This window comes from Pieris rapae, chromosome 19 (assembly GCF_905147795.1).
Source record: "Pieris rapae chromosome 19, ilPieRapa1.1, whole genome shotgun sequence".
NCBI classification, from domain to species: Eukaryota; Metazoa; Arthropoda; class Insecta; order Lepidoptera; family Pieridae; genus Pieris; species Pieris rapae.
In genome coordinates this window covers 7,154,170-7,178,247 of record NC_059527.1, presented here as the reverse complement: position 1 = coordinate 7,178,247, position 24,078 = coordinate 7,154,170, and the positions used below count along the sequence as shown (strand labels likewise).

Below are 24,078 nucleotides of genomic sequence, written 5' to 3'. Positions count from 1 at the left end.
TGTTTGTATGTAGGTTAGTTGGTGTGGGTAGTATAATGGATTTCTATCGCATTAGTTTTAACTGTAAAGATAGGAAAATTTAATGGAAAATAAATAAATAAATAAAGATAAGTTTTTATAAGATATATATTTATAGAAATAGATAAGCCACTGGTTTTTTTTAAGAAAATAAAATGTAATAACGGTTTTGATCTCCGTCGATAACGTTACACAAAATGAGGTTCCATTTTTAAACTTAGAAAAATGTAGTGAAAATAAATAAATAAATAATAAATAAAAACTTCAACGTAACGTTTTTAAAATGTTCGTTTTGATCTCTTCGAAGCCAATTCTACGATTTAAAGATTATTGTTAAACTTTAAAAATAATTTTATTCACTTCCACGGTGAGACTTAAATCGGACGGACATTACAAATCCATTTACATTAAATCTAGTTGATAACGCCGCAAGGCAAACCACAGATTTACGGATTATACCACTTTTGGGATTGAAATTTATGCCAAGATATTTATCATTGGCTAAAGTTCTACATTAATCTTCACTTAAAATGTTCCAAAAGTTTACATGATACTCGTATGCAACTTTGTTTCAACTTTAAAGCTTTTCCTACTTGTTCATAAGATTGATAATTCAAAATCGGTGTTGTTATATGTTAGGAGAATAAAAAACTTTCTGGAATTGCGAAATAAGTTTCTTTTATAATCATGATACAAAACAGGGTAAAAGCCTATTAAACATATAGTCTAATGGTCAAATTTGTATACATTTTTTGTAACACAAATATTATTTCATATCATTTACATATTTTTATTATTTTACTTATTAACAGTGGCTAAGTATATAGTGACTTAACCTATTACCTATAAGACTATTATTAATTATATTTATAAATGTATAAAAATATCAGTTTATTGCAAGTCTCGTTTTTCTCTTCAAAATCGTACTTTAAACCTTTTTCCATTTCATTTTAATGATATCAGTATTAGCTCTATTAACAACGTATTAAATGCTAACATGACGTCTAAGTCAAATGTTTGTAAAACAATTTTTTTTTAATAAAACAGATGTGTACTTTGAGAAAATCTAGAACTTCGTAAATGGCAAGAAATACAGCTTTCTCCGACGAAGTTCCATTTAAGTCAGAGAGTAATAAAAAATATAAGAACAATCTTTATTTGTTACAATGTTTTTTTTTTACAATATTCTAGTCCAATGTGTGAGGAAACATAGATAAGATTGGTCTTTTTTTTTAACATGTGCGTAAACAACAAATAAAAGGTTGATATGTCAACAGTAAAAATACAATTTTCAATATAATCTTAATATCGCTTTAATCGCCAAGCGATTAAAAAGAATGGCGGAGAGAATAGAACTGGCAGTAAATGTAACATTAGAAGCATTTAATGTATAGTTCTCTTTTTGACGTTCATAAGTCCATAGGGACTTTCATTTAGCTTAAGACAAAACAGTACGGCAGGCGTGACCCAAGCGACACGAACGTATGGAATCGCTCAAATGACATCTTATAACTAATATATATACCGCCTTCAGTTTTTGGAGTTTCCTAAAATGTAACTATGGTGTCGTTCAAGTTAATTAAGCACTATAAGGTAGGGATTCCTTTGGTCTTCTTATTTGCTAAATACGTCAACAGTATGTACTTTTTAACATTTATTACCCACAAATTGTCTGTGTTTGAAAACGATATAAATTTTTGAGGATCCGTACAAAAAATTTAAACGTTAATGTACTATTTTTTGAGAGCTTTGCTTACTTTTGCTGACAAGTGGAGGGGAGGGGGATTCAGAAAAATCTGCCTACATAATACTTGAATTTGTTGAAATTGCCATATATTTGACATAGTAATTTTATTGTCGTGTTGAATTTGGAGTGACACAAAAGAGGTAGCCGTCAAAAGGTATATAATGCAACTTATGTGAATAAATAGGTCCGCTAACAATATTTTTCAACAAGTGTCCTTCTCAAAATCTTTCCCGACGGGTTCTTGGGTATTTCATTAAGAAACGCAACTTCCTTAATTCGCTTGTACGGCGCGACTCTTTTACTAACAAAAGCTAGGATTTCATCATCACTTGTTTGTTTGTTTTCTTTCAACACCACAAAGGCTTTTGGCTTCTGCCCAGTGATGGGGTCCGGTACAGGTACAACTGCTGCATCGAAGACATCTGGATGTTCTTTTAAAACACTTTCTAGTTCAGCTGGAGGGACCTGGAATGCGTTGACCTGGAACAGATTTGTTTATACCGATAAGTTTAATAACTTGAAAGCGCCCGATTCCATAGCTTTCTTTTTCGCTGTGTTATTACAAGTACCTTGTTTCTTTAGTATACGGTATATCAAATTAAGAAAAATTCCAGTTCTCACAAATGTAATTAAATGAATTTAGAATTATATTTAAGGCATTAAGAAGACTGAAAGGTAAAAAGGTCTTAATATATTCGGAGTTACTTGTGCAAGGGCAGATACTAAGATTTCTCAAGATTCATCAAGTTAGTGATTTTTATTCAATTTTATTAATGCAAATTCTTGTATTACAGGGTGGATGCCTGGAAGAGATCGCTCGAAGGCGATAAGGCCGCCAGTTGATCTCTTTTTCATTTAACTATGTTCAATTTTTATATTGTAATGTAACGACGTGTTAATAAATAAATAAAATACACTTAAGTCCATCAAAATGTTGTTTACTTTACTTTGATAAGCTCCTTTAATCTATCAGCAATGGTTACTACTCCATCATCAGAAATACTGGCCAAATCACCACTCCGGAACCAGACATCATCAACGAACACTTGCTTGTTGGCTTCTGGATTATTTTTATACCCTTTCATAACGTTCGGCCCTTTGATTAGTAATTCTCCAACCTATAAAGAAATTTTATAGTATTTATAACAAACATTTTTACCCGTCTTCAAAACATTTAATTACTATGTAAGAAATACCAATGATTCTGATATTATTGATAACGTTTAAATAATGATCTATTAGTCTTCCAAGCATGTATGTTAATCGTCGGTGTATGTTTGACCAAAAATTTCTCGCAAACTGAAAGTTTATTTTTTGAAAATTTTAACTACCATTAGTCACATTTTTGGGGTAGTGTATATTTTAGTTTATGGCAAACGTACATATATAAGGCGCATAATTTAATTTCAAAAATTTATAGTCAATCTTACGTTAAAAAATAATAATTATTATAATAAATTAATTATAAGTAATAATTAAACATTTCATAATTAATTTCTCTTTAACAGTAATGAAATATATAGATAATAACAATAAAGCATTTTATTTCCAAGCGATGTTTCAATTAAATGAATAGGAGCTGGATGACCGAGCTTAGCTCGGTATTTTTTTTTTATAAATCGTGTTTTCTGGAAATTTTATTTAAGTACGAATTACATACTAATAAAATTATAAGTTTTTATTTGACTGACATCTTTAATCGAGCAGTTCTATGTTTAAGTTGATAAAACACAAATAAAATGACATTTTCTAGAAATGATTCCTAGCTAAATCGATTTATCGCCCCCGAAACCGTCCGTATACTAAATTTCATGAAAATCGTTGGAGCCGATTCCGAGATTCCAATTATATATATATATATATATATATATATATACAAGAATTGCTCGTTTAATCATATAAGATAATACAAATTCATAACTGTAGTACATTTTACGTTATGAATTTGTATTATCTTATATCATTAAACGAGTTACTGTAGTCTAGTTACATTTATGTAAAGGAACCCAATGGGATATAGGGGCATCCAACCCCTTCCAAAGTAACCTTTCGTGGACTTGGCGGGTCCACGTGCCCGCCATCTGCACCAGGGAGGTGGGCCAACGGTACAACTTGTTTATATATCAACACTTATATATTCTCTTACTATTTACCCAGTCACGTACTCAAATATGTATTCTTATTTTGATTCATTAAAGTTATAATTATTGTTATAAATATACTATAAGAAAATTAGATAATATATAAATTTAGTCGGTGACAAATTTAGACGATTCGAGTAAAGGCTGAGTAACTCATAAACAAACAATGGTGTGACAATCTCTATAATAATTTTGTTTAATCTTTAATTAACGCGAATCTCGAATCACGTGAGATGAGGTCAGATACTAAAAATTTCGTTTATGCTATAATTAGACGTTTTTAATACTGCTAATAGCCACCCACGCTTATTAACATGTGTGGCGCTGGTGTGGCAATGGACCAAGGGGAAGAAGGAGGAAAAACCTGACAAAAGATGAAAGATGCGTTATTAGCAAGAATGGAGAAAGCCTACTTAGAGCACTGAAGGAATTAGGATAAGGATGTCGAGGAGAAAAGTTTTTTTAAATAAAATTCAACATTAGTAAAGATTGAATAAAACCGGCTTAATTATAATTACTATAGAACTTATACAATTGTTTATTTAAAGATTATTTATACAATGATAAAACTTTCTGCATTAAGCCGTTTTTCATTTTCTAAACATTTTCAGTGTTACCTACTTATAATCACTATAATTATATTATATACTTATAAACACTTTCTTTGCAAATAAACGATTTATTATCTTTTAAGATATTTTCATTGAGGTAACTTAAAGCTTAAGAAGATAACACTAACACTATCACTTAACATCAGGTGAGCCTCCTGCCCGTTTGCCCCCTGTTCTATAAAAAAAAAGATAAGAGTTGAGCTTTACCTCATTAGGTCCTAAATTATTTGATTCGCTGTCAATTATCCGAAGCTCGACGTTGGGTAGAGCATAGCCAACCGATGTATAGTTCTTGAAGCCATAAGGTGCTAATGTTGCAAGTGGACTTGTTTCGGTTAATCCATACACTTGTCCAACGTGAACATCTCTCTGAAAATTAAAATGCATTTACCGGAAATTAGTATAAAGTACCCGGATGAACTTTTGATGATTTTTTTTATATATTAATTGTATTTTTTGGAAATTATATTTAAGTACGAATTACATACTAATAAAATAATAGATCTTAAAAAAATATGAACAGGTTATTTAAAGAAAAAAATCATCATCATTCCTAGCTAGATCGATTTACCGCCCCCGAAACGCCCCGTATACTAAATTTCATGAAAATCGTTGGAGCTTATTCCGAGATCATAATTGGAATATATATATATATATATATATATATATATATATATATATATATATATATAAGAATTGCTCGTTTAAATATATAAGATATATCATTAGAAATCTGGTACGTTCCTTTGTATAATCGCGAGACTTAAGAATGACTGAATGAATTTAAGAACGATTGATAGACTGTGATAATTCAGTAAGGTTTAAGCTTATTTTAGAAATTTTCTGGGATTATTTGTGCGCATTAGCTTTCGCTCGAACGGTGAAGGAAAACATCGTGAAGAAATCGGCTTATCTTGGCACAAATAGTCGGTCCAAAAATCTTGACAAAACACAGTTGCCTATCTCTCTACGTATAGTCATATGAATATTGACTTTACTGTATGGATATGTAATTAATTAAGCACATCAGATAGTGATGTGAAATTCAAATGATTATCTTTTTTTCTATAACAAATAATTAATTAAATTATACTTTAAACATCTTGGACAAAATGTTATTAAGGCTAAGTGAAACTTGAAATAATAATTATTGTTTTAATTAAATGAAATTATCCTCTAACGTAATTTGGTAAAGTCTACGAAAAATAACAAGATATTTCTAATTTCAGAGAAAACATTTTGAGAACAAATCTTGCTATTTTGATAAGAATAATGAAATTTATATAGTACTTCATTGATTCGTATCGTATTCTTGCAGACTGCTTCTGACTTTCGATTCTGTGTCAAGAAAACCCAAATGTTACTCCCATATGTCAAAAACATAAGTGACACATAGTAGAGAGCTACTGAGTACTTCTTGCAGCAGTTTGTTCCTGGCTTAAAGTAAAAAAATAATCACCATAGCCATAAATACCTATGAATGGGTAAACAAATATTTTAACAATTATTAAAATAGTTAGGTTATTGCATTATGAAAGAATCTACTATAACATGGCTTTTGTAAAACTCTCAAGAAATTAACACGATTCAAGCGATTTTGTGGTGAATTTTAAAAATGTTTTATTCTTTATTGAAACCACCATACTTAATGGAAGATATATAAAGGCTGTAATTCACATCTTATAAAACGCACATTTGCTCTCTTAAACAGCGTAACAATTGTTACTTGAACATGTTACATCTGGAAACACAGACGCTGGGAGGGATGCTGCGTTTACATGAATGAAACTATTATCAATTGAAGAAGACTTATTTTAAAAGATACTGTTTGTTTCAAATATTTACGATTGCCCTAAACGAGAGTGTAGAGTATGTCGAGTGGAGTCGAAAAAGTCGAGCAAGAAAGCGGTACTAACAAAAACATTAAAGATTTGTAATTAAATCAAACCAAAATAATATATTTATATCGGTAACACAATGTACACCACAGAGAAGATTTTTTTAGAATTAGAAGCATTTAATACGTATTTCTTACATTATATATTTTACATTAACTGCAGGTTCTCAAATCAATAATCAAGGGCGTAGAACGGAAGAGAAGAACTGCAAATAAACTTTCCGCCTCTCTTTTTAATCGCCATATATTTATTTAACATGTTTGTAAGGAGCTGTAATTATTAAACTATGATCCACATCTTAAGTAATTAATGGTTAATTAATAATATTAACATAAATTAAAAACAAAGATTTCTTTTCTATCAGCAGGAGGCATGGTGGAACCACGCAATTACATAGTCGAAATAACTAACATCACCGCATATACGAACTCAAAGTCCGAACAGTGACCACAAGTAGCCGTCGTTCACGAGTATGACGTCATCCAGCCATCGGTAATATTGACATCAGTATAAAATGTTCTAAGGTTAGCTAATTATGTAATAATTTAAGACAGTCTTTTAAGTGGGAACTGAATAAAATAACCGACTTGGTATTACATCGATCTCTACTTGTACTTTTTATGGCAGTAACGCAACGCAGTTCGCGTTGCGTTACTTTATTTTTTTTGTTTTTGACAGCATACATTTTCAATCTATAGATTTCTGCAGGCGCTAAGTTTTGTTTGCCCTTCTGTGTCTCACACACTCCGTTGACTGTTTGGTCTAACCCGGTTTTCTAACGATATTTTCCTTCAGCGTACGAGCGAATGTAAAATGTGCACTTAGAAATTCCATGGCACAGCCGAGGATCGAACCTAGAACCTATGGCCACTAGGCCAACACTGTTCGAGTTGTTATCACTACATATTATAAAACAATTTTTTTTAATAGATAGAGTGATTCAAGAGGAAGGTTTATATGTATAATAACATCCATTAAATAGTGGAGAAGTACTGTTATTTTTGAGGTTTCTAATGTGATGTCGTAAATAATTACATTTTTTCCGCTTACATTGCAAACGCAGGCTGAACCCTACGAGTTTTATCAAAATAATGTACTAAGTATTGTACACATTGAAAAGGTCTACAGAAAAGTCCGTGATGGTATATGTCTATCTCTTATGGATAACCCACATTTTTATGTACAACGTTCACAGATTTTCTGTAGTGTATTTAATATCAGCATTGCACCCGTGCGAAGCCGGGGCGGGTCGCTAGTTAATAATATTACCTCAACTTTCCTCAGAAACGCCTCAACATCAGCTTTGGGTAGCGGTGCAGCTCCAATGGTGACAGATCTACAACGATCCAAATGCTTTGCCGTCACCCCAGGATACGAACTCAGGAAAAGCACTGAAAAATTGATAGAAAATGTAGACCCGAAGTTGAAAGACATTGCAGAGAGAGAGACGTTAAATCTTATATAATAGCCCAGTCATATTAGGTAAGAAAAGGGGTCAACCTCGGAATGAAAGATAATAAGCTGCAAATTGGTATGAACCTTTGTTTTGTCATTCTAAATGTTGTCTCAAAAGTCACAATCGTTATCGTGTCCGCGTCTTAAGATATTCAAGGTCAAAGGTCACAAAAATCGGTTTTTCGCGAATATCTGGCTTCCTATCGGTTGAATGAGATTTGCATTTATTATAAAAGTTGTAGGCTATAAAATTCCCTACAACTTTTGTTTAAACTTTTTTTTCATACGGCCAACCGTTTTGAAGGTAGAGCGCGAAGTGCACATCGTACAGTCATATACGGCCTAATGCAAGGTCAAGCGTGAGTTATGGTTATCAGTACGTTATAAAGTCAATTATTTACTTGGAAATTATAATTATTAAACAATGCCTATTATTTATGTACTAACTATTAATTATTTATATTTAATTATTTTATATTTAAATATTTACAAACACATTATGGCTCAGCAATTGTTGTTGTATTTGACGGATATTCGGACTATAGTAAAAATATTAAAGCACTGGAACAACGAAGAAGAACTGCTGCACTTTCAAAATCATATGAAGTTTGTTTTGACGAAACAATGGTTGCCAATCAGTCAAGAAAAATTTTTATCAAATCGGTCTAATAAAAAAAAATTTATCGACATGCTTGTTGAAAAATTTAAAACTGTTAATATCACAACAAAACAAGACAGAGATGATGCTGATGTTCTCATCATTGACACAGCTATTGCCTTATCAGAACATCAAAAGACTGCTGTCATCATAGGAGAAGATATCGATTTGCTCGTTATTTTAATTGGACGTACTCAGTCACATCATCAGGAAATTTTTTTGAAAAAAATTGGCAAAGGCAATGTCAAAACACAAATATATTCTACTAAAAGTTTTGACCAATATCCTCGTACTAAAAAGCACATTTTATTTTTACACGCATTCAGTGGCTGTGACACGACTTCTGCGCTATTTAAAAAAGGAAAAAAAACTGTTACTAGAGCATTGGAAAAAATTCCTGATTTAGATAAACTGGTGGAAGTATTTCAACAAGAAAACTGCCCAAAACAAACATTATTAGAAAATGGAGTGCGCATCTTGTTGGCATTATATAATGCTCCAAAATCTGAGGACAACATTGATCATTTCCGCTACACGCAATTCATCAAATTTACAAAACTAAATAAACCTGTACAACTGTCAACACTTCCACCAACAAGTGTAGCAGCTCATCAACACATAAAACGTGTCTACTACCAGATTCAAACGTGGTTAGGGAAGGACTTAGAACCTCAAGAATGGGGCTGGATGCTTGAAAATGAAATCCTGGAGCCCATACGAACGTTATTACCTCCAGCACCAGCCGAACTACTAAACGTAATATTTTGCAATTGCAAAAATGGTTGTGGTTCCCGCTGTGGATGCAGAAAATCAGGGCTACAATGGCCAGTGCAACGGACAAGCTTGCCTCAACGCTTCACCGTATCCAAGTAATCCCGATGAAGAAAATACATATGTTCCCGATATTCTGGAAGGTTTGGAGATGAACATGACAGATAATGAGGATGATGACAATGAATCGAACATTTTTGAGCGACAAGAAGAAGAAGAAGACGAAGAAGAAGAAGATAATTAGCTTCCATTTCCAATTTCATTACAATTAAAATCAACAAAGATACTTTTGATATTTGAACTCACATTTTGATAAATGTATATTATGCCGTATTTAATAATAAATAAAAATATGTGTAAAATATATACTCTTACTATCATTTTAACTTAAAATTAAACTAAAATATATAATCCAGAATTAATAATATTTTATACTTAAATAGTTAAATATGAATAATTATATATAAATAATCAAGTTACTTACTTTAATTAAATATAAATAATTAATAGTTAGTACATAAATAATAGGCATTGTTTAATCATTGAAATTGCCAAGTAAATAATTGACTTTATAACGTACTGATAACCATAACTCACGCTTGACCTTGCATTAGGCCGTATATGACTGTACGATGTGCACTTCGCGCTCTACCTTCAAAACGGTTGGTCGTATGAAAAAAAAGTTTAAACAAAAGTTGTAGGGAATTTTATAGCCTACAACTTTTATAATAAATGCAAATCTCATTTAACCGATAGGGAGCCAGATATTCGCGAAAAACCGATTTTTGTGACTTTTGACCTTGAATATCTTGAGACGCGGACACGATAACGATTGTGACTTTTGAGACAACATTTAGAATGACAAAACAAAGGTTCATACCAATTTGCAGCTTATTATCTTTCATTCCGAGGTGAAAGCCCTAATATGACTGGGCTATAAGTAAATAAACGTATAAGTAGTTAATAAAAGACAATACTAAGTAAATAAACCATTTTATTTTTAGATTTTCCATTCTTTGAATATTATTAATGTGCGTGGCAATGTTGCTTATCATCAACAGTAATTATATAATAATTATTAATGAAACGTTGATAAAAGCCTGCACAGTCTGCCAGCACTGCACAATTGAAACCCTCAAATAAAGACACATCCCCAAATACATATTAATAATTCTATTCTATGTATTAGTCGTGTTGTGGTGAAGTGTTTTGATGTAGGAGAACTGTACATCCAAGCACTTTTCTGGTAATGTTTGAGGTGTAATTGGCAAGCTGATTTTCCAGAATGGTGATGGAATGTATTCAGTTACATTTGAGCTAATATTCCTGTTGTAGGAATAGTAGCAGATCACAGAGAGTCATACCTATAAATATCGGTGACATATGTATTAAGTGTAAGATATTTGCTAAGTTTTTCTATTTCTTTGGCTCCTATGTTGTAGTCTGTTGGAAGTCTAATATCTATTAAGTAGGTTTTTTTTATTTATTTATTATTAATATAATCAAGTAACTATATGATGGTTTGTCCCCAAAGTGCTAAATCTAAGAGAGTAGTGTCTTGTTGGACAAGAAGTGGACAAGCTGGGAGCGCTGCCGAGAAACCTCGTCGTAGATCCGACAGTGCCGGAAAGACTTAGAGCGAGGTGAAATACGAGGCTCAAGACCAAACTCGGGGGAAAACCGGCCCCTCGACCGAATCAACTCATGCGACGCATGTGAGTGAAAGATCGCCTTCTTGCCTATTAAGAATAAACAGATACAAAAATCTGAGAGCTTGAGTCTATTAATGCTATTGCTGGTATTGACATATAACTTTTATCAGATTCTAACTTATCTTTGTAATCCCTATTTAATTTAAGGTTATATTTGTCGCTAATTGTTAATTAATATTTTAATGTTCCTATGATAAAATAATAAATAATTTATTCAAGAAAGTGGTGCATTTCGATTGATCTAAAATCGATATAAAAATACGCATAATAAACTATATAAAAATAGACATGCAAATATCGTATAAATTTTCACAAAGTAATGTAATAAGAACATCTACACATTATGTTATTTCAACGATGTATTTGCGTGATGTTCCCAGGAGAATGTAAGTGCGTGCTCCTATTTCACCATGCCTTACTGCTGATAGACAAATCTTTGTTTTTTATTAATTAACTATTCATTACTTAAGATGTCATGTGAAACATCAGGTTAAACGGGTCCTTACAAACATTTTGTAAAAGAAAAATCTTGGCAAATAAAAGGAGTGGCGGAGAGTTCCCAATTGCCAGTTCTTTTCGTTGATTCTACACCCTTCATTTAAGAACTGGCAGTAAATGTAAAATTAGTTTTTTTTTGTATTTAATATGTATTTCATTATTAATGTTTAAAAGGTGATTGAATAAATGATTTTTCAACTTTGAATTCTTTAACACAATGGCATAATAATAAGTTGCGACATTAGCGATATTCAAAAATAACAGAATCCGTCGGGATATCTGTCGTAAGAAACAGATTACTGTGACTGCTACAAATATAATCACAGAGGCATAATCTAGTTAAGGATCGCGTTTCAACTTTATCACTATTCGATATGTCTTCATTGATAATGTTTCACTATCAAAGTCTTGTCTCTTTCGTTTGGTTATTGATTAAACAAGATGCATATATTCCTTATCATGATTCGAAATGTTATCAAATAAAATTGCACAATTATACCTTCATGATAAATTGATATAGATAATGTTTACGAAATTTGTGGTTTGTTTACACTATAATATTCATATTACATTTCAATATTTACACAGTTATTAGTGAATGTAAATATTATTTATTATAGTTAGGGGAAATGTAAATCAACCATTTAGTAACAGTGATATTGAGTAGAATTAAAAATATGATTATTTGACGCGTGTATCTAATATTGATCATATTTACATAATTATCTGTCATCCAAGTGGACTTTTATGGGCAGACCGACAACTCTTTGTATTGATAACCAAATATGAAAACCCGCATCATTAACTAGCTAGTGTAGTAGTGGTAGGCGGCTAGCAGATTCCTTATAAAAATGTGGTACAAATCTCTTTTCTTCTCTCGATATTCACATTGAATAAGGAGTGTGGAACAGTCAGCTACTCAGCATAATGTTAAGCCAGGGCAATTACAACCACAGCACGCATTACACATTCAAAACGTACCTTGTGTTTAAAAAAAATCTTATCTCTCAATTTTTTTTTCATTGATTATTGTTGTGTGTGTTTTGTTAGTAATAAATGTTATATCTTTGCCTTGTCTAAAACATGTCTTAGGCCCAAAAATTCTGGACAGGCACGGATGGAAAATAACACTTGCCTAATCTTTTCAAATCTGAGAATACTTACTCAGTGGTGGGGCCAAATAAAACGAATCAATGCTGTGTTTTTCCAGAGCCTTAACAAATGTTTCAGGTTTGAATTTTGGTATTGTCACCAATTTCAATCCAACTGCCAACTTGTGAAGGGTGACCACACTCAAACCATATGAATGGTACATTGGAAGGACTGCTAGTACCGCATCTTGATTTGTTTCTGAAAAAAAAAAATTTTACATTGTTCACATATATACAAAAACTACTGAATCAATTGACTACCACTAAAATAATTCTTCAATTCTGTACTTTTTTATCCAATAATATATTTTACCATTGCGTTAATTATCTAGAATAAGAGACGCTGACGCTGAATAAAAAGAGTTATTTTTATGATATCTGTATTAACAATTACAAATTAAAGATGGCCAGAAATATATTCTTCTATTTGATTAACAACATTGATACCACCTAAGATCGACAAACCAAGAAACGTGTTTCGAGAAATGTAAGAGTGATTAGTCTGTGTGAATGCGGGATTAAAAACTACCTCCTATTGTTATTTGTGTCTTCAGACAAAAATATCAGAAAGGGTGAAGTGACAAAAGGCTATGCTCGCTTGAATCATGTGTATACGTATATATATGAAAACAATTTGCATGCAACTATCCATTAAAAAATACTATAATATAGTAAAACTTCATGTGACTATCTTCATATTGTACGGCCGAAATCCTAGGCATCGATATCCACCGAACCGGCTTGAATTTTTGTGAATTCTTTAAGTCTTAAGTCACCCCAATAGACTTTTTGTATTCTGGAATTGTTTCTTTACGATTTAGCATTCAAAGTACATATCATTACACATCTGCCACCAAACCCCATATTTTAAACTTTGTTTGATGTTTTGTTATAAGTGTGGCGCTCCGTGAAGCCTCCGAAATACGCAGGTGACTTCTGTGCTTCTGGAAGAATCTCAGCTGGCTTAGGTTGCCATGAGTTTACGCAAAACAGACCTAGTAAGAGTCTGAGTCAGCCAACTAAGTATTGCGGCGCGGCTAGATTACGTAGAGGCTCTTTTTGCATCTTCTACCGCATTTACAATACAGAGTGTACAGAGGAGTTATTCGTACTAAAGCTGAGTTTCATCATCAGATGTCAAGACAGAATACAAAATACCACCTGCACCTACCACCTCGACGTAAGTCATTCCACAATCTACCATGTCTTAAGGCAGTTTTTGTGTGGAACCAACTCTTAAAGTATTTCCGTACCTATTCAACGTAGGGTCCTTCAAAGAGCGCACCAACTGTTAAAAGATCGGTAACGCACTTGCGAGCCTTCTGCCAATGTGAGTGTCCAAGGACGGCGGTATCACTTGACTGCTCGTTTCCCTCATAGTAAACGTAAAACCTCGTAAAATAATCATCAGCAATTTAGTTAAAAGACTATTAACTAAGCTATCTTAAGCTATTTAATCTAAACAATAATATAAAATATAAATATATGTAGACTTTACTAAGCGTAAATGAAACTACAACTCACCGGTAGTATAGTCATACATTCTAAATTCTGTATCCTGCTGCTTACAATTCGCAACGATATTTCTATTGGTTAGTTCCACGCCTTTAGGCAATCCCGTCGTTCCGCTAGAGTATAGAAGAAAAGAGACATCTTCTGCATCTCTTTTAACCTCTTCAATAATACTTAAATCAACGTTTGTGTTATTAATGATTTCTTTATACGAAACAGTGCCGTCTTGCCGGTTGTTTTCTACATCAATGACAATTATAGGAATGTTTTTCTTTGCCAGGCTTAAAGCCTCTTGAACGACGGGAACTACTTCTGGGATTGTGAATATAAGTTTGTTATCTGACATAACTATTTGTCTTTGTACTTCATCTGTAAGCAATTAGGTTTATTAATTAATATAGTTGTTCGGGGACATCAAACGCCTTATACGCGAGTATTCTGCAAATGACTGGATTTGGCTGAGAAGTTAATTACTTCGTATATCTAATAGATTGGTGAAAAAGTCTTTTCGCATTATAGTATACTAGCTGAACTGGCAAACGTCGTCTTGCCAAACTACTACCTTTAACTCAGCGCCATCTGTTAGAATTGTATCAAATAATAAACAAATGTTAATGTTATCGTAATTTTAGTAAGGATGCATATTTTTTTGAAAATGAAATATAGCCTATGTCACTCAGGAATGATGTAGCTTTCCAACAGTGAAAGAATTTTTCAAATCTGCCAAGTAGTTTCGGAGCCTATTCAATTCATACAAACAAACAAACAAAAAATCAAACCTTTCCTCTTTATAATATTAGTATAGATATGGACTTGTAATAAAATCTCTATAGCTATACAACTTGTATCTGGCTGGTTTTGGTATCACTTCTTTTTTTTTCATTTTTTGACGTTCATAAGTGTACATTATGTTACTTATATGAATAAAAAAATAAAAAAAATAATAATAATTAAATTAAAAGTTTAGATATTAAAGATAATTCCAAATTCAAAAAAAGGAGAATGTGTGATTTTTATTTGTTTCGTACCGTCAAGATGAATGAATCTAATGAAGAAATAATTATATATATTTTGGTCCAACTTCTAAAATGTTTAACGACCAGGGTGTCAGCTAGGAACACTTTAAAATTACTACAATTTATTTAAAAATACTGTTATTTTACTGATATTTGCGCGAAATTAATAAAAAAATAATTTAAAAAATATCTTACATAATACAATAACAAAGTTTCATGAATATTATTTCATATTAAATTTTAACTTTGAAACAGATCATATTAATTACTAAAATATGCTACTACTCTACATTTGAATAGTGGTCGTGTAAAATTAAGCTCTTTATCGGTTTTATCAATTTTAATCAAATTCGATTGAATTTTAGCTCCAGTTTCCATTAGTATAAACCTTGCATAAAATTAATTAATACTCTGTGTAAAATTATGATCAAAACTGTTTATTGCTATATAATGTAGACACATTGTAATTAATACGTATAATAATAATTGTGAACGTACGTCAAGATTTCTGTGTAAATAATACTTTGTCACATTTTTTTAAGGTCCTTATTTATATTTTATAAAAAAAATCAGTGGCACTACAACCTCTTTAGGTCTTGGCCTCAGATTTCTGAATCTGTTTCATGATTATTTTTAAATTTAAGGCAAGTAGGTGATCAGCCTCCAGTGCCTGACACACGTCGTCGACTTTTTGGGTCTAAAACATGTCGTTTTCCTCACCGTTCGAGCAAGTGTTAAATGCGCACATAGAATAAAAGTCCATAGGTGCACAGCCCTGGATCGAACATGCGACTTCAGGCATGAGAGTCGCACACTGAAACCACTAGGCCAACACTGCAGCTGCCTTATAAAATATATAATGCGGAAATTTTGGAGAGAATTTACAAGAATTGGATTATAATTAGTGATAAAAAGGTTTAGGTTTTAAGTTTTTACTTGTTTTATTTCTAGTTTTAGTGTTAAGTTCCTGTAAAATATGAAGGAAGTTGTCAGGGGCAAACCATGCATCAAATGGGTACGATCGTCTATTAAAAATAAGAGAAATCTTAAGGTGCGCTCCGTGGACGTTTTTGGAACTAAATGTGTTGAGTTTGAACACGAATCGTACAAATTGTATGAAAATAGAAAGCTGTTTACTAGCAAAAATTATATAAAACTCATTTGTTTAGTTTAGAGATTCTGACGTCACTAAAACCGTATAAATAAGGGTCAAATCATTTTAAACCCGTTAATACTTGGTGTTTAATCGACTATCATATCTGTTAATTAACATACAATGACAATGGCAGCTATATGGCGATACACCCAGACAGACAGAGCTCCGATATATATATTAAGAAAGAAGCAAACCCTACTTAGTACTATTGAAAGACATACATTTTAATTTGTCCCAAACAGAGACCCAAGACCCAACCCCAAAAATTCTATATAGCGTACATATATTATGACAATGCAGTCATACATAGTAAAAAATACCGTTTCGCAAACTTCTCTCTTCTTTCTACTATGCATTTGGACGGCTAATGCTAAAATTATTGATTCAATATGCAGTGTGTATTAGCAGTATTTAAATGGGTGTCCGACTTGAAGAACATTTTTTTTTAATTATATAAAAAAAAATTAAATAACTTAATATTACTCATACGAGAGCTTATGCTTACACGCTGTATATGTCGGATTGAGAGTAGTAACTAGACCCCCAGCTGATAATATGCCGAGTAGCGTGATAGGGTACTCCGGCACATTCGGCATCATTACTGCAACAGCGTCGCCATTTTGTAATTTGAAATTTCGTCTCAAATGAGCCCCTAATGTTCGTGAATGTTTGTACAGCTGCCCATATGTGTATTGTCTGTCGGTGACTCCACATACCTAGAAACCAGAGATTTTTATATTATTTTTTCATAAAGAACTGAACAAATGTTTGGTCACAATCCAACGAGTGAAATGTGGAGGGCACGCCTGTGGGACTTTCAATTTTTTTTTCATTTATTCATTTAGGTAACTTAATGTACACTTATGTACGTCAAAAAAAGAAATATACATTAAATGCTTTTAATTTTAAATTTCCTGCCATTTCTCAAATCAAGGGCGTAGAACGGAAGAGAAGAACTGGCAATAAACTCTCCGCCACTATTTTTTATCGCCATGTTTTTTCTTTTACACAATGTTTGTAGTGAGCTGCAACCATTATACCATGTTCCGTATGACATCTTGAGTAATCAAGAATAATAAAATAAATTAACAAAGATTTGTTCTCTATTAGCAGGCATGGTGAAATAGGAGCACGCACTTACATACTCGTGGGAATAACAAGTATTACGTAAACAGATTTATTACAATTTGTTCCTCTCCTCCAATTGTTCCTCCCCCTCTCTCTTATCAGCAAAAGTAAGCAAAGCACTCAAAAATAATAGTATACTAGTATTGCTGGTCGTGTCCACATGTTTTAGGGACGACACCGCTTTTTATATTTTCGTATGTATGTTAATTTTGACATGTGTTTGTCCAAATTCTGTGGTCCAAATAAATAAAAAGAATTGGTTAGTTTACAAGCCTAGTTCTATAATGTCATCTGTCCATCTTTCATTTTATTGTCTTTTTTTTTAATGTATAATCTGAATAATACATAAACATATTATTTTTTTTATTGGAATCCTTGAAAATATATTTCGTGTTCAAGCATAAACAATAAGTGGGTAATATATGTTGTTAAAGTAAATAATTTAGGTTTTAGGGTCCTTGAAGAAAAGAGTGTACCGAATCTTAAAAGGCCGACAACGCACTCGCGAGCCCTCTGGCATTGAGAGTGTCCATGGGCGGCGGTATCACTTAACATCAAGTGAGCCTCCTACCCGTTTGCCCCGTTCTATAAAAAAAAATACTGTTGACGTAATCACCAAATAATAAAATCAAAGAACCCTATAATGCTTCCTTAAATACTTAATACTTGAACTTTAGGCAATCAGTAACTACTGTTTCACTTAAAATCTAACCTAGGACTTCACTAAATGGATTTATAGTTAATAATAATGGGAATAATCTATTTCATTAGTTTCACTTACGCTGTTTGCTACTGAGCTGATTATGATCGCTATTGAAGAATAAGTGTTAAAACAAGAATTCCGACAACCGCTGGGGCAGTAGAAAGTACTTAGAAAACTGTGTCAGTAAATCTAAACAACTAACCTGACTTTGATAACTGGTCAAATCTAATTCAAATCGCAAAGGTGAATGACACTTGTAACCTTGAATACGAGTATGTCATCGTTATTGTATATGCGTATCGGCTAGATAGTATACATGTAATACCATCGTGTTCAATTTATTCATATTACTTGATTTAAAATGATGTAACATAAAAAGTAATCAAAATTAAATTAAGTATAGTGACGTTCCTATTTATTTATAGTCTATACATGTTAATCTGGCAATTTAATATATCAAATTATCCATGACATACTTACCTACTGAACGTAATAAAAGATTTTTATTTTCACTTTTGAGTGATCACACCGCTGGTATTGTTATGATAGTGTTTCGCTATTGGAAGTTACAGAGAACTTCAAATAGCGACACAGAAACGGACGTGCAATTGCAATTTAAATCTAGTACCAAAACTCAAGTCACATTGAGTACTAGTGAAAGATCGTATTAATAAGTTAATATACTAATTAGCGGGAAAAGAGATTTGCAGTTTAGTACTGTAGATTAAGATTAAAAAATCTACATTTGTTAATGTTAATCATACACTGATTGTTATCGTATTCATTTCAATTCGTTGAAAAATGCACATGATACAAAGGAACAATATTAATACATGTGCAAGTCCTTCAGCAAAATACACTTAAGTAAAATTTGTTATGTCATATAGTAATAATAACATAAAATGTGTAAAAAAAAATACTACAAGCAAAACAATTATAATCGAATCGAATGAATAAGAAATATCTATTGAAAACATAAACAATATTTTATATCTTGGAATACTAATGACTTGTCATGTATTTAAAACATACACAATATTTTATATCTTTGAATACAAATGACTTGTCATGGAAGAATCGGATTGCATAAAATTAATATACGACAATCAGGTGATAAGAAAAATGAATTATAATTTTATGTAATTTTGTCAAATCACGAATTATGTAACCCAACATTATTTAAGTATAGATATATATTTTTATTTTTAAGGCTAGTCGTCATCACTGGAGACCGAATAGCTGGAAGCTACCTAGCACAAAGAATTAGTCTAGCTATACAAAGAGGGAACGCTTCCAGCATCTTCGGAACCTTGCCTAAATTTAATAATATATTTTAATTATTAAATTTTAAGGTTAGTTATTAGATATATTAGAATTACTATATGTTATTTATAATTTCCAATGTATATTAAAGTAAAAAAATCTTTGTGGCTTAGTTATAACAAGCGTTTTAGCCAACGTTAGTTTATTTTTAATATATATATTTATATAGATAAGTGTAAACAATCAACGCACACTTGAAGCCAATATGAGCCGTTTAGTTATAAGAACAACACTTATGAATTCTATTTAAACATCCTCGTTAATTTTATTTAGCTTTATAAACTCTATAGATATATGAATATCCCATGTTTATTTTTCTCTCTCTTTATGTCCTATAACCCCTAGGTGGGGCAGATGGCGTCCACAGCGAGTCTCCATCGAGTTCGGTCTTGCGCCTCGTGTTTCACCTCGCTCCAAGTCTTACCAGCTCTCTTTGCCTCGTCTGTACGGCGCCAGGTTTGTTTAGGACGGCCACGCCTTCGCTTTCCTTGCGGGTTCCAATCGCCTGCTTGTGAATATGATTGGGGTCCCTTCGAAGTGTATGGCCTATCCAATTCCACTTGCGCCTCTTGATCTGCTGGCTTATTTTTGTCTAGCAACTACTTATTGTGAGTTAGTTTGAAAACATTAAATCAGTTGTTACCCAGCTTCAAACAAAGAGTGTTATTTAAACATCTGCATAGTACAACCGCGACCTTACTGAAGTCACAGGTCTGCCTTTAACAGTTTCAATTTCTATCGTTCTTTATGACTTGTATGTACCTCAAGTACCTAATATTAAGAAGGAACTGAGACAATATCATTTATATCATGCATGTAATGTTATCAGTTTTAATTTATTTCATGAACTACAAAATCATGCTTCTTAATATTACTTGGGGTTAACGTGAGAAAAAAGGTTAGATTAGTTTAATGGCAAAAATTTGCACCTTCATTTATTTTAAAAATCATGATGTTTTTATTTAATTTATGAGCTTATATGCGTATAACGCCTCACCATAACGTGGTGAGCATGTGCCACCACGTTATTTAATGGTGTACCATAACGCATAATATATGGAAAAAATTGTATTATCCATTCACCATTTTTCGCCACACCAAATTACCTTTTGGAAGGGGCAACTAGAATCAGTGCCATATAAGGTGGTGCAATTGGAATAAATGATTTGATTCAATTTGTAACTGTTGGAGCCGTGATTCGTCAAATTTGCCATATAATTACAAACAATGATATTTCAAAATATATAATTTATCTGTTAAGATTGTTGGTAATTAAATAGGCGATACTTTTAAGCTCATTAAATTTGTAATTGTCATACATGTATATAGCTGGCAAGCCCAAGAGGGGATTTCGGGATGTACTCCAGCGTGGCAGATTAATATACAGGGAGATACCTTGTACCCAGTTAAGTATCTGTACCAAATATGAGCTCCATATATGAGTACGTCAAGAATAAAGGATCGGATTAGTAAAAAATGGTAATAATCAGACTTTCTCGAGCGCATCAGATTAAGGTAGGCTAAGTCAGTTACATGCTTAGAAGTATATATGTCACTAAACTGACAACATGCAAGTAACGTAAAATAAATGTCATCTTGATATTTTCGAGTGTGTCTTTTTTTTAAAATCAAAATCAAAAATAATTTATTCATATAGGTAACATAATGTACACTTATGAACGTCAAAATATACTTTAAATGATTCTAATTTTACATTTACTGCCAGTTCTCAAATCAAGGGCGTAGAACGGAAGAGAAGAACTTGCAATAAACTCTCCGCCACTCCTTTTAATCGCCAAGTTTTTTTATACAATGTTTGTAAGGAGCTGCAACCATTACACCATGTTCCATATGACATATTGAGTAATAAAGAATAATAAAATTAAAATAAAAATTGTTTTGAAGGAAATAATTCAAGGTTGACGAAAAATATATAATCTAACGTTTTTCACAAGCCCAAGTAACAAAAATTCGTCGATAAAGTTAAATACGTGAGGTTGCATGATGCCTATATTAGTTTGATAATATTCACTAAGAGTAATATTAACACAAAGTGTGTATTTTGTGGTGAAACTACTTTGCCAAAATTTAATAAAATTTACATAATAAACATTATAGAAATGTATATTATGTTTTTCCAGTTAATAATTTTTTAAGCATTATATAAATTATTATATATAATAAATACAAGTTCTACATGAACATTTTTTGCTGTTTCCTGACTTTATCAATTAATTAAGTTCTATTATTTCTGTATTTTAATTACAGATTAAGCGAATCCCTTCAGATAATCGTCAGATTATGAGACATCACGTCTAGGACATAAATATGAACCATTTATATCTTAATCTGACGCGCTTGAGTATTTTTTTGAAAGTCTATAGTTTTTTATTTTACATTTTTTTCTCAATACAATAGATCTCTATGACGCTCGAGTAAATCCCCATTTATCATCGTGGTCTCCCATACATAGATACAAAACGAAGTCTTTGAGCTAAATTTGTATGTCAAACATCGACACGCGGAGGCGAGTTCTCGGCTCTCGCTACGTCTAAATCAGTCCCTAGAACTTGCATTGTTTTTTTAAATTAAATATATTGGCTCTTTATCACGATACAATGTGCATGCTCAACTTTGTGGAATGACGGTGTATCGTATTTACTAGCAGCAATACACCTCTACAACCTTGAAACAACAGCACATAAAACAACAAGGTTAACTAATTTACGAATACTTAGAGTTAACTACTTGTACATACAATTGAAATCAGTTATATTTTTTAGGAATGAGTTATTATTATTAATTAAATTTATAATTAATTCGTCACGTAAGGATTTAAAAGTACCAGGGCACCAGAAAATAGATTTCGTATAAAAATAACCCAGTTAATAATGTCTATATATCTACATATACATAAATTTAATTTCAATATTATAGAGCCTAGTTTGATTTGCTAAATAAGCTTTAGGTAATACATATGAAAATATATAATATAACACTAAACATGCTATTAGTAGTAAGAGAGAAAAAACATGGAACTATATTTTTGAGTCTCCGTTGCTTACACAAATTTCTAACATAAACTATTTTAGAGAGTATCATAAAAGATTAAGGTTTTGAAATAACTGCGCAATAAAACATACTTTGCATCGTCTAGGAAACACATTTTTTTGTTCGTATTTATAACTTTCTATACTCTACAAAATATTTTTTTAAATGTGTTATTCAATCTATACTATTGTTTACTAAGAATTAATAATAAACTCAAAATTATTTAGTCTACAACATTTTTAAAATACAAGTATTTTTTAATATTTTTTCTTTATAATCGAATTAAGTAAATCTTCTATTTAGTGATGATTTTTATAAATGATATTTTATACATAAAAATTAATTATCTTAACAAATGTTATACAGAATATATCATTACGTTAATACATACCACTGCAGTTTTGTTCTCCCATTTGTGTATATTACTTAAAACATATTCGGACACAGTAGTATTTGGTATTTCAACATCACAATAAGGGGATTTGACAACTCTATTTTTCGTCCACACGTGATTTCTTCTAAGAAAACTCACTAATCCATTTTCCACGATTTTTTCAAACCGCGACATAAACATTTTATATGTGTTACGTATATAAGCTATAGTTCTCGAATGAAAAGGCCGGTGTCAAGCGTAACTTGCTTTATCATATTTCCTAATCGATAATTAAATGGTATTATAATAATACAATATTCAGAGAATTTGTTTAAAAAGTTCCACCATTAATATATATAGGAAATTTTTATTGTTAATCTTTCGTTAATTTGCTAGGGCTTAAAGTAACCAATAACAATCATTAATTATATATAATAACTAGCGGATCCGACAGACGTTGTCCTGTCTACACGTCTTTAATTTCAAAATTTCAATTTTTAATAAGCCATTTTGATGAAAATTATTATTCAAATGTTATGACAATATCTAACGATCCAGCACATGGTCACACACGATATAACACAATGATAACAAAACTTTTTTTAAATTTCGGGACAGACTAAAATTAAAATTCGAATATTATTTAAAATTTGACACTGCGATGGTCAAATTTTAATTTAATCATCCGCCGTCTGTCGGATCCAATGTAAAACATTCCAAAATCAACAACAACTAATAAATTGAAAATTAATTAAAAAAACATTGTCCAGCGGACAAAATTGTGAATCTAAACCATTCCCAGATCCCCTTGAACGCACACAAAAAATTTCGTCTAAATCGGTCCAGTCGTTTAGGAGGAGTTCAGTCACATACACACGCACACAAGAAATATATATATTAAGACTAACAATCCTTGTTTCTTAAACAAGGTTTATTACAGTTTAAATTTTAAACAATTTTAATTTTAAATATTCAACCGTGTAAACATAAATTTAGATCCCATATAACAATTGCAACGGAGCGAATAAATTGCATGTTCTACGAGTATATTTAGATTTCCCTTACAGGATATGCGTTGTTCAATTTATTTAATTTGTTAACCCTAAAGGTTTAATTTTAACCCAGAGATTAAACCACATTCGATTCGAAACATTCT

General features: G+C 31.7%; 1 protein-coding gene across 1 annotated transcript; it reads right to left on the bottom strand.

Moving 5' to 3' along the window:
* Positions 1–1,059: 1,059 nt before the first annotated feature.
* LOC110995793 (4-coumarate--CoA ligase 3) lies at positions 1,060–23,172 on the bottom strand. The gene is made up of 8 exons (XM_045632376.1): positions 22,941–23,172; positions 16,850–17,060; positions 14,185–14,541; positions 12,674–12,859; positions 7,685–7,806; positions 4,725–4,886; positions 2,713–2,883; positions 1,060–2,245 (listed from the first exon to the last, which is right to left on the bottom strand). The coding sequence occupies exons 1-8, from the start codon at positions 23,121–23,123 to the stop codon at positions 1,955–1,957; spliced, it is 1,683 nt and encodes a 560-aa protein (XP_045488332.1). The 5' UTR covers positions 23,124–23,172; the 3' UTR covers positions 1,060–1,954.
* Positions 23,173–24,078: the final 906 nt, after the last annotated feature.